Source organism: Lutra lutra, chromosome 8 (assembly GCF_902655055.1).
Source record: "Lutra lutra chromosome 8, mLutLut1.2, whole genome shotgun sequence".
In the NCBI taxonomy this organism is placed as follows: Eukaryota; Metazoa; Chordata; class Mammalia; order Carnivora; family Mustelidae; genus Lutra; species Lutra lutra.
The window spans coordinates 119,042,317-119,060,266 of NC_062285.1; the positions used below are offsets into that span (position 1 = coordinate 119,042,317).

Sequence of the window (17,950 nt, forward strand, 5' to 3'; positions counted from 1 at the left end):
TTCCACAAACACTGCCATCTCAGACCCAGGGGAGTTGCTCCTCTGACACCGTGCTCAACCCCACCCTGGCTGGGCGAAGATCCTGCCCCAGCACAAACATGCACTGGGAGGAAGAATTCACCTAGGAAAGGGGAAGGGAAAGCCAGGACAGTAATGGTTAATATAATGTAGAAGCTAACCTGGGTACTCTACCAACGTTTCCAAAACTCCTTCTTTGGGCAGGAAATACACTCTAAGTTCCAAATTATCATGAACTTTTAGAACACAATCTTGTTTGTATGAGGACTACATACAATTATTTCCTGATAAATTATAAACATGTTATGAATTAGTAAATATTAAGCTGTTGGACTCATGAAACATCTGTACTCTAAGGAACGTGACCACATGAGCCACCCCAGGGCTGGCAATGTCTGTTTACTAATCCAGAATCTGGTTGGTTATATATGTGGACTCTGAAAAACCAGTTAAGTCTCGTAAACCAGTCCCCTAGGAAAGATCCAGAATCTCTTTCCTGAGGATTGAGAAACTGTTAAAGACACTTTTTTATTCACTTCAGCAGATGAGTCTTAAATAGGGTTCATCTGTGTTTTTTCTTATCATTTTAGACCTCTATTGTGTTGGACTTTAAATCAATTACTCCAAGGCAGAGGTCTAAATATTTTCAACAGCCAGACTGCCAAACAGGATGTCCATTTGGATCCATTCGGCTCATCCGAAATGCAGGTCCCACTTCTCATTTACCTTGTTTTAAGGTGTCCAGGTATCTTCCTCATTAAGGCTTGGATTTTGCTTTTTTTCGTCTATTCAATGTTTTAAAAAGGTACACCCTCCCAGGAAAAGCTGTTAGTCTGACCCTACAACTGAAGGCTTTGGATTCAGCTGGCACACTTCAAGACGCTCAAGCTGGCTCCCTGCTCCAGGCCTAGACAAAAATCTCCATGGAAAGCCAATTCAAAAGCAGAGCTCTCTCACTCTCTACCAGGCTGCCCTACTTCACAGCCTGTAACCTGTCCAAAGCCGCCCTCAATTTCCTGTGGCCTTGAGAAAGAACCCTCCTTACCAATGCTATCCAGCTGCACAGGCTGGCGGTGTACATTAACCCCTTCCAACCTGGTTTCCCAGCAGCACCAGGACAGCAGTGCCCTCACTGCATAAGAAACATACCAGAAAAGGGACAAATTCCAGAAGTTTACAGCTGGTGTTAGCAATAATGACAAATCGTTGGGATTTAAGCCTGAAGGCCAATGGGAGGGCCAAACCTCCAATTTCAAGAAAAACACTCCATCTTAGCTAAGGATAATCATATATCATAAAGAAGCCAAATTAATTCCTCTTTCACCCAGATACACACAGACACATACACACCCACATAATATACAAAAACATATTAAAACAGGGCAATACCAACAGAACTATTTCATGGAGACAAGAGCAAGCATGAGAACACACATTTTTTTTTAAGCTGGATACTTAATTTCAATTCTCTGTCAAAATATTTATGCCAAGGAAAAGACTTCTGCCTAAATACTAATGTTCAGAGTAGACAGTTGTAAGCAGAATGGAGTCAGCTATGAGAAAAGTCAGGCAAGGAAGCTAAGTATTTTATGGCTCAGTGGAGGAAGGGCACAGATGATGAGTAAAGAAACATGCTACGAGAGCATTTGGAAGCTAAAAGAAATTGGAACAATTTTACTTGGTACACTAAAATTTTGCTTGACATTTTTATTTATTCCATTCACCTGATAATTCTCTGATCCTCTGCTATGTCACTATTTCTACAAAAGTCCCACTGTAAGTACTCAAAAGTTACTTTGAGGTTAATGACCTAAGAGCATGAAGACTTCAAAAAGGGCCTATGTGCTTTATGTTATACACACAACGCTTTAAATGCAATGTGAAGGCCCTCTTTGAGACTACAGAGAGAGAACAAAGCTTCTCAGTGTTTACTTTCCTTCTTTTTCATTCATACTTTCACCCAACCAACACCTACTCATCCCTCCAAACCCCATTTGGCCCCATAAGGGATAAAAGATATGACTCATTTTCAACTAAGAATATTAAAATAAAATTGTCTAAAAAAAAAAAGATACAACTCAAACTCTTGGCTTAAAACTGAATACAGAATATCAGACTGTATAAACTATACCATAAGACAAACGGAGATAAAACCTACAAAGATACCACAGCATAATGGGGAGATCAGAATAGGAAATAAACACTTCCTACTAGGTCTGTAAAAGCTTCATGAAGTCAATGGTTGCTGAGCTGGACCATCAAGGACAGTCAAGGTTTCAATAAGAAAGTTGGAGAAAGGATACCAGAGGTAGTAAATACATATAAAAAAGTGAGAAAGAAAAGATAGTAGCTTTCCATTTCCTGTGTTTTTCCTACATCCATATGAAGCCAGCAATTAGTTTTCAACAAGCAAAATAACTAATTGTCAGAGTAGGAAATTTTGTAAATTTCGAGGTTTTAACTGACGAGGACACCATAGGCAAATGCATGGATTTCAAACTCCACAAATTCCTTTTTCTTTTCTTTCTTTCTTTCTTTTTTTTTTTTTTTTTAAAGTAGGCTCCACACCCAGTGTAGAGCCCAGTGGGCGGTTCAAACTCACGACACAGAGATTAAGACCTGAGCTGCGATCGAGTCGGACGCTCAACTGACTGAGCCACCCAGGCACCCCCAAACTGCACACATTTCTTACACCTAACAAATAAACGTCACTGAACTGGCCAATTTCCTCCCTTAGATTCCTGCTATTCCTTCTACATTGGTGCTTTGGAGGCCTGCAACCTTGCTGTTCTAGGTCTCCTTTGTACGATCTACACTACCACTAGTTCAAATTCTTTGAATCAGCTACTAAAATAAGTCAGCTACTTCAAGCCTGCATTGAAAATACCCATACTGACTATCATAAAAGAACACTGCAGTTTGAAATAATATGTGCTTAACTAAACCACTCTCTCACCAAGTGATTTCCCCATCTCACAGGGTTCTTAGGAGGTTAATTTCAGTGATAAATGCAAAAGCACAGTGTCCATCTGGCACCTAAGTGTTACCTGGAATGCTGATGTCTGGGTCCAAGTTGCAACTGGCCATCTGGAGCTTCATATGGCTCTTCCACCTCGTACACATTTGCATCGGTGTCCTCCATGCTTCTGGAGTTCTGCCATTCTAACTCGGGAGTTTTCCCTATGGCCATTATAAATGGCAAGTTCTCATACTCTGGTATTTCCTCATAATGGCGTACATTTTCATACTCTGGGGCACAGCCACTTGTGATAGATTTGCAAGGCACCTGAGATAATGACTCCCTGGAGAGTATTTGGTCATCCAAAGACTCAGCTCGTGGTCCATTAGTTGCACTGGTCTGGCCCCGAGACTTCTTCCTCTTCTTTTGAGATTCCAAGCTGTAGTTATCTGCAGAATATGCCTTGATGGGTTTACTTCTCTTCTCTTCTACCAACAGGCCATGCCAATCACTTTCAATTCCTTTCCTCTCCCCACCTGAGAGACTGCCTGCAGTTGTGTCTCCAAGCTGGCTATTCTTGGACCAAAATTTCTGGAAGTCACTCTTAATGAAGCAGATGGACAGTTTCATGTTCAGCAACTTCTTTAAAGAGTTTTTCTTCTGAGTGTCTTTGCAAGGCTTAGTGCACCTTTCCGCATCCATGGCAGATAATGATTTTGCTCGAGGCTTAGTTATGGCAGTTGAAAGCTCACTATTTGATGATGTAGTGACAGACTTTAAGGATTCTGGGTTCCCCGAAAAGGGTAAAATAGGATGAGGTAATTTCCACACTGGCTTTTCTGAAGCCCGTTTAGGCATATCAAAGGAGGATGAAATACTGAGGTTTTGGGCACACAAATGCTGAAGGTGATTTCTTTCTAGACCTTTCTCTGAATTATTATCTTCATTTGAGGGATAAGAACTTTTCTCCACAATCTCCTCTGAGGCAGCCTTTTTAAGCACTCCTGCAGCAGGCAAGCTGTGTCTTTGAGGTTTTTTTGGGACAATCCTTGAGGAATTTTCACCTTTTATTGTAGATTCCTTTTGTATTTGAGGGGCAGACACTCCCACGTTGCAGGTAGTAGGCAAATGTTCATTGCAGGTTAATTTGAGCTGCTTCGGCAGGCTCATAGATAAAGTACTGCACCTTATAAAACTGGTCCCTTTGTCCACAGCAAGTGACATACTACAACCATCTACTGTCTTGCTGTCAGAACTTAAATTAGAATCTGTTTCCAGTTTTTCAAAGGAAGATGTTTCAGGACACACAGCTTTCTGTGGACTGACTAAATTTTCTCTGTCACCACTGCAGTCCACATTCATTTCACTTTTATTTCCTGGCTTCACTTTGTCCACCTGTTCCTGGTTACACAAAACATTATGATGAAGAACACTGATTTTATTGTTTTTCAAACCAGCTTCTAAAAGACAAGAAGAGTTACTGTCTAAATTCTCTGGTTCTTCAGCACTTTCACTAGGCACATCTACATACTTTTGACGTAACAGACGAGCAGCCCGTGTCTTTCTGGGCTTGGGGGTTGGAAATTTGGGGGTATGTGGTACTAAGTGAATTTCTAAGGGACCAAGGTCTTTGACTTCTGATTTCTTACTAACTCCATCTGAAGATAAAAAAGTATTCCTTTTACCATTTTCCAGAGCTTCTTGTCCAGATGAATGAAAGCAAGTATTGCTTTTATCACTGCTAGGCTGATAAGTTTCATCACTAGGAAGCTGTAGGTAGCAGTGGCGATGATCAGGAACTTTTTCAAAGCTGGACAGGGAAGGTGACAAATCTGCAAACTCAATTCTGAATTGTCTGTTGGAATTATAGCCATCATTAATTTCTGGGCTGTCTGTGGACCTGTGCTTCGGTAGGGAAATAAAAGGTGATGTTCGTTGTGTTAAAACATCTTTGAGCTTCTCTTCTAGGATGTTTGCCTTTAAAACGACTTCACTCTGGCTCTTGACATTCTCAACATTAGAATCACATTTACTCCTTGTTTTTACGGCTGAAGAGGACTCCTCAGTTTTACTATATTCTAAGTTTTCATGCGTTTCCAGGGTCTCTAAGACAAGTTGCTTTACACACAAATTCTCTCTATTCCCAAGTTTATGGATACACTGAGAACTGCAGGAACACATTGGTAAAATATAATCACTGCTCTGATGCCCTACATTTTTACAGTTAGAGTTGTCGGCATTTTCAGGTAATTCCTGTTTGTGCTCTTCCAGGTTTACAGTGATTTTCCTTGATGGTGACTGCCCGATGTCTCTAACAGGTGAGCCTTTCAGAACTTTTGGTTTCGGGGCTATTGCTGGTTTGGTTTTCTTTGTTGATGGTGGAACACTAGAAATCACAATATCGGGTTTGGGTGCAACAGGAGGTGGAGCTGGCTTATTATTTGCTACCACAAACTTTGGCTTAGGGGCCACTGGTGGCTTCTTAATCTCTAGAAAGGAAAAAATAATAATATGATGCTAAAAAGCAAACAAAAACCCCAAAGCAAAAGATGATAAATAATTAAATTTGATAACATTTTTACTTTTTTTTTAATAATATGGTGAGCTTGCATTTTACTAGGTAGATTACATTACATTAAAGAGTCAACATTACTCCTGAAAATTCCTTAAATTGACCTTCAATTCCAATATACAAAGCTCTGGGTAGAGTGTACATTTCTTAGCAAGTCCAATACAGTTTTTCTTCTAATTCTGGAACAGATTACCATATCTTCAGTGGACACTAAATGAAATCATTGGTATAGAAGAAGAAAGTAGTACTTTCGTTCATCTTCTGAGTGCTGAATGAATTTGCCTCAGTTATATAGAAATGAAACCCTTTAACATTACATATCAATAAGTAGTGTTATTCTTCTACCTCAGTGATATACCACAGAGTTGTCTAAGTGCCTTTTCTCAAGAATCTACCTCACTAGAACTCCAAAACTATACTAAAAAGGAATAGAGAAATCAGAAATTTTCCAAACTTACAAACAAAACTAGTTCCTCTATATTAATTGATTCATTATGAACTTGGTATTTCTCTGTATGGGGAATATTATTGGGAATTTTCATTATAATCCCTCACAGAGCTTTATTTTTTTAAAAAATCATGTGTATAGGTTCAACTACATGTCTGATCAGTCAGAGTTTCTGGGCATACAGCCTGGACATGCGTACTTCTTTTAAGTTCCACAGGTGAATATACTGTGTTCCCTTTATTAATAAGCACTCTTCCAGAGCATTTCAAAGACAATTTCTATTGTAGCAATCCTTTCCTAACATTATATAAAAAGCACTTAACAAACACCTATTTTTCTTAAATAAACACCGATTATACTATGTTAGTTTTGTACAGACCTGGTCCTAGCCTAAAGTCACCTAACAAAAGCCTCATACAAAAGACCTATAAGATGAAGATTATACAGAACTCAAACATCTGGTTTTTGGTTTTTTTTTTTTCAGTTCTTTTAAGTTTTTCCACCTCTACTATCACTATCACCTAGTCACATTTCCCCAAGGACACCTGAAGTAAAAATACTTTATCTTATAGTCTTACACTTCATGTTTGTTCTTCAACAGGATTTAAAGCTTAATAAAAACTTGATTTACCGAAAAAAAAAAAAAAAACCAAATTTTTCAAAATATCTTTTGGACATTAAGTATTTGAATATACAGAGGCTTTATACTTCATTTAGTGATTTTTTTTTTCAACAAAGGAAATTTCAAGAGAAGTCACAACATTTGGTAAGGTATTAGAGGAAAGTTGGGGGGTGGGGGAGGATAGGGTGTTTTATTTCCTTTTACCAACCATTTTCCCAAGCCAAGGTCACATGATAACATATGCTTTCTCATTCAATTCCTGGGTGTAATGTCCTGATAAAGATAATAAAATACTTCCAAAATAAATTAATATAAATTCCCAAAGCTATACAATTTCAGTTAGCTATTTAATAAGCATGTTATTATTTTTAAGTAAAAAAATTGTAAAACCATTCAAAGGCTGAAGATAAACCTTGCTATAATAGTCTATTAAATTAAACTCCTGACCTATTAAGTCTTTTAAGACAAAGAATGAATGCCCAGGGCCTTTTCCAAACCTCCCACCCTACCCCAGATAATGAAACCTGACAAGCTGTCATGTTGACTTCCATAACCATTCTTAAAACATCCTACCTCTGGGATTTTTGAAGGAATTATAAAGGAAAAAAAAAAGTCCGTTTTGCAAGATGGAAAGAGTTCTGGAGATTTGTTGCAAGGCAACTTGAGGGTCTTTAACACTACTGAACTGTACACTTAAAAATGGCAAAGATGGGGGGCGCCTGGGTGGCTCAGTGGGTTAAGCCGCTGCCTTCGGCTCAGGTCATGATCTCAGGGTCCTGGGATCGAGTCCCACGTCAGGCTCTCTGCTCAGCAGGGAGCCTGCTTCCCTCTCTCTCTCTGCCTGCCTCTCTGTCTGCTTGTGATCTCTGTCTGTCAGATAAATAAATAAAATCTTAGAAAAAAAAAATGGCAAAGATGGTAAATTTATGTGTATTTTCCATAACTAAAAAATACCCCAAAACAAAAACCCAGTCTCATCAAATCAATCTTTTACTTTCTGAATCTTAGTTTATTGTCAAAAGCCATTTAACCAATCAATTTTTGCATTTTAGTTATATTGTTTTTTAATCTTTGGTACCAGTTTTACTCTTCTTTAAATGTGTTTTATGAGTCCTCTTCCAAGAGTCATAAATCCCCACCCTTAGTGTTGCAGAAATTCAAGTAACTATATATGAGCTGTGGTTGATTCCCAACAAATATAGCACAGCGTTATATACCTAACATTCAACGCATACTCATTTAATTAAATAAATAACTGTGAACTTCAGCCTGCTACTCTTAAACTGTGTATTGGAGGTAGCAGATAACATAACTCAAAGATCTGGTTGCCTCAGTTTCCTTGTAGATGAGGATGTGGAACAGATCCCTAAATCCTATATGATTCTGAGATTATAACTTATGTGATCCTTGCTTCAGGAGAATCCTTATATTCTTTAGTCCCTTTACTCCATGTGATTTTTCTTCAGAATAATTTTGTCAGTCTTCACCACTAGAAGGCAAGCTCCAGGAGAAGAGGCATTTTAATACATCGCTCTATTCTCAATGCTGAAAATAGGGCCTGGGAATAGACTAAGCTGCCACATATACATACCTTTTAATACGCCTCAGTAACAGGAAATTTCTTTCTAAAAAAAAACCAGTATCCATTTAAATGTAGAACAATATTTTGAAAAGTTAGCAGGAATCAGCTTCAGTAGGATTACTGAGTAAGTTTTTAATTATTAGTAAGAGCAAGTGTTTAAGTCACTGGTACAGCAATATCAAAATCCTTTCTTAGTAGTAGTAGTCGTAGTAGTATAGTATTTAGTGGCTCTATTTTGAAAGAAGCACAACTCAAAAAATAAAAAGTCATTATATTACAGCCTGTTTCTGTCACTCTTGAAATAAGTGCATGATGTTTGGAAATGCACCCAGCACCTTTGGATTTTAATACTGTATCAACATTTAGACCCAAAAGCTGTAGGACAAAGCAGCAAATCTTTTTATTTACACAGCTGTTTGGCTCCAGGGGAAAATAAGGTAAGAAAGTAAAGCACCGGTACCATTTTACTATTACAAACATACTCGTCATCTGTTACACACAGATGGCTGTGGTTCACGTACACACTTTCCTAGCTACTGGATCAGCCAAAAGGCAAAACACAGGCATTAATGAGGCTGTATCTGTTTTAAAGGATATAAAATATACACTGATGATCTCTTTCCTTTTTCACAAACTGACTAGAATAGTTTAAAAATCTCTATTATGGGCCTACTCATTCACAGATGCAGAAAAACAAAGCAAGCTCTCCTTCAGGGTATATGTAACGCAAGATATTCTACAACATTTCTTTTATTTTTTTATTATCTATCTTATTTTTTAAAATTAAGCCAACCATCCCAAATACCACAGATTAGATTCAACATAAACAAACATCCCCTCCCCCAATTGCAAATAATATTCCTAAAGTTTTAAAGAATTTTATTATTGTACCAAAAAAGCATCATAAAGAGCTTGTAAGAATGATGACCACATAATTTTGTAAGAAAAGAATGGAAATAAAACCCCAGTTTTCCTCCATATTCTCCATTTAGACATGAGAAAGAATTATAAAAAAAATCTCTCAACAGATGGGTGAACAAAAAGGTAGTTAATGCTTCTCAGCAAGCCAGGCTAAAAACCAACTAACTCAGCTAAACACCGGAAGTGTTCCTCTTTTAAACACCACAAAAATGTCTGTGGATTTCTTTAATTGTAAAGTTGATAAAATATAAAAATAGCTTGCATTATTCTACGGTAAGTCAAATGAAAGCATCATAAACTTCCAGACCGAACCCTAGATCAGATTCACACATCTAGATGTCAACTTAAATGTTCCTGTACCTGTTCATTATAAACTATTAGGGCTAGAATTGAAAATGATACATTTAAGGTATGAATATTTTAAATGTGTTTGACACTTGGAAGGAGGGGAAAGCTAAAATGGCTGGAAAGATTTTTAAATATCCGACCACTTAAAATTTTAATGAACTGGATTGGGTCAGTAATAAAGAAAAACTGAATGGTGAGGCACAGAAATTTAAGATGAAAATAGTTCACCTCAAGTAAGTAGAAAGTCTCCCCTTAGTAAGGAAAAGAGAGTTTAACTTCCATAGTATATGATAACATATCTCCTCTACATACATGTAACATTATAAAGGAAACATCCACAATATCTTCTGAAATACTTCATTCCTTGCTTTCTTATTCGTTAGCTAACTTCTCGCCTTGTTAGTTGTAATGTGATTACATCTAGCAACGCAACGCTCCAATATATCTGTTTTAGAAATAATACAAATCAGAACATTTAGAGTGCTGTTTGACAGCTTCAAGTTGCAGGAATTTAAAACAAATGCCAAGAAAAGCAAAGAAAGTTTAATTGTGCTTAAGTGCTGATTCTAGAAGTAAGTTTGAGGGGAAGCCTTACATCGTTTTACTATAAAATTTCTAATGAAAGTGTTTTTCTTTCAACATGGCCAAAAAACACATAGAAAAAACCCACAATACTCAATATATTACTAAGTTCCGGTTTAAAAATTAACCTATGGTCTTATAAAGTGACTTTAATAGTAATCTGCAATGACTTTACTAATTATTTTCGGAAAATAAGAACGGTTTCTTAAGATTGTTTAGAAATACAACCGTCGAGAATTGCTCAAACTCTACACAAAGGTAAATTACAGGCTTTGTCATTTGGAGGTCGGGAAAGGACTATGGAAGGCAGACAGAAAATAAGGGTTCGTCTACACTAACCAGGTAGAAAGAGAAAAAAATCCATAAAAACTGGGTGAAGAGGAGCAAAAAATTGCCATCGACAATTCTACTCCTCTGCTTCTCAGATAACAGAGGAAAAACCACCAGGGCTGGAGTCACACTGTCTAAAGTTCTCCAGCTAGTAAAGGTCAGGCTTTCCAGTAGAGACTAGGTTCAAAGCGACTCGGCATAGTGGATAAGTTCAACCGTCCGGGAACACTGCCTTTCCTAGAATAACTGATTTCTTAACATGGGAACCTAAACTACTTTCACACGCAAATGCGAAGTCCCCCAAACTTTAGGAGGGACGAGCAAATGTCCCCCTCCTCACATTCCGTGATTCACCTGGCGCAAAGAGCTCCCAACACGGGTGTCCGTTTAAAGGGAGGTCCCAAGAGACACACGATTTCCAACCAGCCCCTCTCCGCAGGAAGGGACGAGAAAATCCGGAGGCACAAGCCGTCCGCTCCGCATCTGCACAGCCCTCGGGAAAGGTAGGGGGAACACCGTTAACCCACCCGTGAGGAGAAAGTTGCTCCAGAGCCCAAGACTAGCAGCGCTCCCTCCAAACTTTCCAGCGGCAGCGCGAGCGCCGTCACTTACCCGCGGCAGAAGTCATGATTCCCCGTGCAGCTCGCTTCCCCGCTCGCCCCCCTCAGTCCATGCTCCTCTTACAGTCCATTGTTTCGAAAGTTTGAGCAGAAGAGAAGAGCCTCCGCAGCGACAGCATTCCGTCCCGCTGCCCAGCCGCGCAACCCGAGCGCCGCACAAAGGACGCGACCGGCTCCAGGGACCCGGCGGCGCTCCCGGGCGCGAGCCGCAGGCGGCGGGCGGGCGGGCACGAGCGCCACCCAGCCGAGCTCTGAGAGGACGGCCAGGCGCGGGCACGAGCAAGGCTCTCCGCGGCTCCGCCGGCGCGTGCTCCTCTCCAGCTCCAAAAAAAAAAAAAAAAATCGGTGCTTCAGGCGCCCCCTGCTAGTTGCGGCCGTAAAAGGCGGACAAAAGCTCCAGGCTCCTCCAATCAGTGGGCTCGAGCTTCCGCACGCGCCGACCCCTCCCGCCCACACGCTCATGCTCTGTTCCAATAAATGGTCCTGAGAAGGGGGCGTGAGCTGCGAAGCATTCTGGGAATTGTAGTTTTCTGAACAGAAGGGACCGTTCTGTAGCAGAAGACGGGGTGCTGCCTGTTCTCCCGCCTTCATTTCCCATCGTGCTGAGGCGGGTGGCATGGCGGAGAAGGATGACACCAGAGTTTGACGAAGAGGTGGTTTTTGAGGTAAGGGGAAAATGGCGGTGGGTGTGGATTGCCTTTGTTTGAGAAGGTCAAGGAGGAAGGCGAAGGGCCGATCCCGGGAGAAGGGATCGAGTGACGCTCTTACCAGCCTGGGTCACCGAACCTCGGCGATTTCGGGGCCTAGTGTTGGTCGTCTCCTGACAGGTGTAGCCCCGGGCACCCTCGCCGCGGCAATCTCCGCCTCAGGCCCGCCCAGATTCTCAGCTGGGGCCCTGGTTGCTAGGCCGGTGGACCGGAGCCCTGCCTGTTCCTTCCCGGGAGATGGATATGCCGCGGGGCAACTGCGCCCGGGTGGGGCGGGACCCAATCGTGCATTTTGGATACTCCTCAGTACAGCTTAGCCTCCCCCTTTTTCATCGTCGATTTTTTGGGTCAGTATCCAGAAGTGGCTCAGGTCACTGTTCACGATCGAGGCGTGGTCCTCGTAATGAAGACAGCAGGTGCCAGTTTTCTAACACGTTTGAAAATCTGTACGGGGGACCTACTGAGAGTGATTAGGACCGAGCCATCTCAACATCTAGGTTCAATTCTTTTGTCCTTTGCTGTTGCGCTAGGTGTAGCCAGTTCCTCTGACTCGAGGCTCTGGATGTGAGTGCTTTTGTGTGGGACTATTTTAAGACGTTCTCTGCCATCTTGAATGGGAGGAAGAGAAAAAAAGAAAAAAAAGCAGGCGAGTGTTTTATTGCCGTTTATCTATCCGATACAGGTGAAAGCTCACACGCAGTGTAGATATATTGCATATATGTATGCTTTATGTTCACTCATCCAACCAGATTTTAAGGAATTCTTAAAAAGAAATGGCTTATTCCATACATTGGGAAAGCTAGCCATTAAAGAGTGCAGAATGATAAATGTTGAAATATGTATTAATTGTTACTGGAGGATTGATGTGGAAACGGCACTCTGTTCGTGTGGTCTCAGAGAAGCTACACCCAGAGAATGATAGCAGAGGTACATCTTAACTATGAATCGGATTAGGACGAATGGAGAAAATGCATTCCCGGGAGAGAGAACTGAGCATGCCAAGGTTAGGAGGTTGTGAAGGTACCTGGCGTGGATTTTTTCAGAGGCATGAGCGTGGAAGGTCGCTATATAAAGTGGTTTGATGTGGCTAGAATGTAGAAGTAGTGGAAAATGAAGTCGTTTTACCAAAAAAAGTCATTTTACCAAAATGAAGAGTCTGGATTCGAGGAGCTCATTTGGGAAGACAAGTGTCTGAATTTTGGAAATGAGAGAAGAAATAATGGAATGATGGCTTGGACAGGTAATTCTTAGAATTACAGGTAAAATCAAGGAAACAGTTACATATTGAAGGTGGGAGCTGAAGGAGACAAAAATCTAGGTTGCTCAGATTTCTAGGGTAAAGAAAGCCAGGCCGATGTTTTGTTTTGTTTTGTTTTTAACCCTATTTTTTCTTAGATTTCTGAATATAATAGTAATGCTCAAAAAAACACATTTCATTGTAGAAAATAAACCATTAAATTAAAATCATCCTTTATCCTACCAATCAATGATGGCTGCCATTAACATTGTAATATTATGTGTTCTTACAGACTTTTTTTAAAGCAAGTGTATGTTTAGCGTGTGATATTTTTTAAAGCAAAAGGTATCACAGCATGTAGAATTTTGTATGTATTTTTCATTTAAAATTTTCATGAGTCTTTTTTCATTACTCTTTAAAAACATTATTGATAACATAATATTCCAGCATGTGTGTGTATTTTAATATAACCATATTTCCATTATGGACAGTTATATTGTTTCAAAATACCATTGTAATAACACTGATATGATTCCATCTTTAACTGCAGCTCTGATTTTTCCTTAGAATAATTTCTAGAAGTGAAACTAGTGGGTCGAAAGGATATGACAGTTTTTTAAAGACTCATACAAAAAGGTTATACTAACTTACATTTCCATTAGGAATAAGAATATCAATTTCACCAAATTCTCAGCAATGGCTTTTTTTAGTTTCTTTTAATCTTTGCTAATTTGGCAGGGGAAAATATCATTCCATTGTTCTAATTCATATTTTGTGGATTTATTGGAACCATTTTTATTTCTTTCTTTGCATGTTCTTTTTGTGTATTTTGTTCATTTTCCTCTTAGACGCTAGCTTCTTCTTCTTTTTTTTTTTTTTTTTTTATTTTTTTCTTTGGTGAGATTGGGGGCACGATACAGAGGGAGAGACAGAGAATCTTAGGCAAGCTCCACTGCCAGTGCGGAGCCTGAAGCCTGAAGCCAAGAGAGCTCAGTCTACCACCCTGAGATCATGACCTGAGCCCAGATCAAGAGTCCCAACACTTAAGCAACTGAACCATCCAGGCACCCCTGGATGCCAGCTTCTTAAAAATTAATTTGTAGGGGCACGTGGATGGCTCAGTCAGTTAAGCATCTAACTCTTGGTTTTAGCTGGGATCATGATCTTGGAGTTATGGGTCGAGCCCCATTTCCAGCTCAGTGCACAGTCTGATTCAGGTTCTCCTTTCTTCCCCCTGCTCATTTGCTCACTTGCTCTCTCTTTCTCTCTCTCTCTCTCTCAAACAAATAAATAAAATATTTCTTTATTGATTTGCAAAAACAAAAAAAATTGGTTTGCATGAGTTCTTCATGTGTTACTTAACCTTATTACACTTGTAGAAAATCATTTCCAGTTTGCTGTTTATTTGCTTTTTATCATATGATCTTTATTGAGGGATAATATTCATAAGAAAAGTGTACAAATCATAAATGTGCATATTGACAAATTTTAACATGTTGAATACACCCATGTAATCAATAGCCAAATCAAGAAACGACATCACCGAGCACACCAGAAGCTACTTACCTCTTATTTCCTTTGTCAGTCCTGCCCACCTCAGAGAAAACCATTATTCGGACTTGTAATAACTAACTTAGTTTTGTCTCCACTGTGCAATTCCATTTGTATATGCTCTTTTTTTGGCTGACTTTTTTTGCTCTCTGGTTTTGTTAGGTTCATCTGTATTGTCAGGCGAGCATTTTTTATTTCTCCATAGTATTCCCTGTGAATGTATGACAACTTTTCAATCTGTTCTACGGTTCATGGTTTGGGTAGTTTCCCATTTGGGACTATTATGAATAGTGCTGCTTAGAATATACGTTTTGTTGAACGTGTTTCTGTTGAGTATATACTTAGAAGTAAAATTACTGAGTCATAGGAGAGGCACATATTCACCTTTTGTAGATTTTGTTAAATACTATTCCAGCCCATCTGTACCAGTTTATACTCCTCTGCCAGCAGTATATAAGCGGTCTGGTTGCACTACATCCTTACCAACACTTGCTAATATTAGTCTTTCTTGTTAGCCTTCTGGTCTGTCCTCTTGCCTTTAAGTTGCATTTTCCTGATAAAGAAATTGAGAGTCTTTTTATATGCTAATGAGCCCATCCATTGTAAAATCCACTTTTGTAAAGCCAATTTATGTTTTTTGCATATTTTTCAATTGGGCTATCTTACTGATTTGAAGGAGTTCTTTACATATATTGGATGCGAGTCTTTGGATATATATACCTCAAATATCTCAGAATATATGTGGCACTCTCTTAATAGTGTCTTTTTTTTTTTAAGATTTTATTTGACAGAGATCACAAGTAGACAGAGACCCACAGAGAGAGAGGAAGGGAAGCAGGCTCCCTGCTGAGCTTGATCCCAGGACCCTGAGATCATGACCCCAGCCTTTAACCCACTGAGCCACCCAGGCACCCCTTAATAGTGTCTTCTAATGAACAGAAGCTCTTAACTCTTATAATCCAATTAAACCTTTTTCTTTTTGTGGTTAGTGCTTTTAAAGAAATATTTGCCTACTTTAAGGTTAGACAGATACTTTTTCTAAAAGCTTCATTTTACCTTTTGCCTTTAGATCTGTCATCCATCTGAACTGATTTTTATATGGTCAAGTAAAGATCAAGTGAAGATCAAATAAAGATCAACATTATTTTTTTTTCCCTGAATGGATGTCCCATTAACTCGTATTTACTCAGCAGGTGATTCTTTCTCCCACTGAACTACCTACCGTGTTGCTTTTGTAATAGATCAGAATACCTTGAATATGTAGCTTTATTTCTGGATACTCTCTTTTCCATTTGTCAGTTTGACCATTCTTGTGCCATAATACATTACTTTAATCACTATAACTTTATAATGGGTTTTAGTGTCTGGTAGGAAAAACCTTTCAGCTTTATTTTCCTTCAGGGTTGCTTTGTCTATTTTTGGTCCTTTGCATTTCCAAATGAATTTTAGAAACAGCCTGTCAGTTTCAGTTGAAAAAGAACCTACTGAGATTCTGACTGGGATTGCTTTGAATCTATAGGTTGATTTGGAGAGACTCACCTGGTTTTACAATACTGAATCTTTTAATCCATGAATTCTTTTACTGCTCACCTTTAAATGAGTCAGTTTCTCATCTCTGTGTTCTAGAAATGATTTTACAAACAGGGAATGCAGGGAACAAAAATAATTTTCCTTCTGCCCTTGTGAGTTCTTGACTAAGACCCCTGGTACTAAAAGATATATTAACAAGAAAAAAAACAAGTTTGTTAAGATGTATACCTCATGTATACATGGGAGATACTATTAAAAACCAGAGCTAGATAGTATTTAAGCAGTAAAAACAGATTTTAATCCCAACTATCACAATAGGAGAAAAGAGACCTTAGTGTAGAACCAGGCTCAGTTGCAAATATAGCACCAGCAAGTGGGAATTTCGTTTCTAAGAGGAGACCCTGGGGTTTGAGGGGTTTTGGTTAAGCTGACCTAATAGGATTCTTGCTGAAGACAAGCCAGGGGATGTTGGGACATCAGCCTGGGAGGGTAGTGGAAGATGAGGAACCCAATATCTATCAAGCTGAATCTGAGAACACATGATCACAATCATAAGCAACAACGTAAGAATCAGGAGACCATCACCACATCTGCCTCTCAGTAACCCACAAAGCTGGTGCAGTGGGACTCTAACTCAGAATCTATCCACTGTCTCTACTATAATTGCCTCTGCATGACCAGAAAGCCGGTAACATATCGGGAGGAAGCGAGGGAAGGAGGAGAGAAGAAAGGAAAAAAATGAAGGAAGGAAGAGAAAAAGAAAAAGCCCAGTTTATATCTAGCACTCGAGCTGCAAAATAATTTGGGAAATCTCACCTTTAGCTTTCCTGTCTCTTTAACATAAGAGGCACGCTATAAAGAAGGAAGATAGAATGGAGGTTGAACAAACTTAGTTTATCATAACCATCATAGGACCTAACGTCTCTTTCCCTAAGAAAATTTGACTGGATATATTTGGTGTATTTGTTTTAATACTGTTATTATAATGACTTTCAGAGTCAGAAATCAGACTCATTTATGTCTTAAGACTTACTCAAAATGTCATATGCTACCTTAACATTAAAATTTAACATTTTAAGTCAACCATAGTTTTGGAAAATATTCCAAATACATTCTTTCCCTGCTTAAAACTCTTTTAAGTGTCTTGATTTGATATCAACTTAATACCAGTTTCCTGGAGTATTAATCAACCTACTATCTTTTCTTATAATTTTGGTCCAGAGGTCACATTTGAGTTGTGATAGTCTGGGTGAGCTAGGGGTACACTGAAAGATGGTGTTGTAGAGGAATTAAGAAAGGAAAGGAAGAGTGAGATTCCCAGGTCTGGGTCCCAGTCCTTGCCTGAGAATCTGACTGCCTTCATTTTATCAGCGCTAGATTCCATATATATATGTTCAAAGTTAATTTAATTATCTTGGAGCCCAACTACCCCAAGGGGCTCCAGTGAAAAGGACAGTGTAACCTCAGACTCGGACCTTGCAGGCTGAACAAAGTTTAGAAAATTATGAACAGCATATCTAACATGGGTACTAAACAAATAAATACTGAAATATCATTTTATTTTATTTTATCATCATTTTATTCCATAATGTTACCTTTAAGATGTTTTGAGAGTAGGAAATCTCTATTGACCTTAGGCAGGTATTAAAAAGTTCTCATGTTGCCCCTTCGTAGCTTTCATATCTTTTCATTATAAATCAATTGCAGAAACTTTGAGTCATTCATCCTATTTTGAATCCTTCCACTCCCAGAGGGAGGAGTACCTGAAAATAACTTTTTATCTGAAGGACAAGTATTTCTACCTCTTTGCATTATTTGTAGTGCCTCTAAACCATTTTTTTGTAATTCCCTAAAGGGCTGCAGAGTTGGCCTGAAGGGACCCTTTATTCTTTCACATTCCTGTCCGTAGTAACCTTTCTCTCT

At 39.2% G+C, this 17,950-nt stretch overlaps 2 protein-coding genes across 7 annotated transcripts in view; one reads left to right on the forward strand and one right to left on the reverse strand.

Annotated features, from left to right (window-relative positions):
- The window catches only part of FGD6 (FYVE, RhoGEF and PH domain containing 6), a 118,691-nt gene extending 107,360 nt beyond the window's left edge, over positions 1-11,331 (reverse strand). For 2 of the 4 annotated variants that reach the window (XM_047739610.1, XM_047739609.1), the window contains exons 1-2: positions 10,995-11,329; positions 3,066-5,466 (exon numbers count right to left, since the gene is read on the reverse strand). In XM_047739610.1, coding sequence (XP_047595566.1) covers positions 3,066-5,466; positions 10,995-11,010 — 2,417 coding nt within the window. In that variant the 5' untranslated portion in view covers positions 11,011-11,329. Of the gene's footprint in view, positions 1-3,065; positions 5,467-10,994 lie in introns of all 4 variants that reach the window. The other 2 variants (XM_047739611.1, XM_047739612.1) reach the window with 2 other exon arrangements.
- A 184-nt stretch (positions 11,332-11,515) lies between these two features.
- The window catches only part of VEZT (vezatin, adherens junctions transmembrane protein), a 76,357-nt gene continuing 69,922 nt past the window's right edge, over positions 11,516-17,950 (forward strand). For 2 of the 3 annotated variants that reach the window (XM_047739613.1, XM_047739619.1), the window contains exon 1: positions 11,526-11,667. In XM_047739613.1, the coding sequence (XP_047595569.1) occupies positions 11,632-11,667 (36 nt within the window). In that variant the 5' untranslated portion in view covers positions 11,526-11,631. Of the gene's footprint in view, positions 11,668-17,950 lie in introns of all 3 variants that reach the window. The other variant, XM_047739618.1, reaches the window with a different exon arrangement.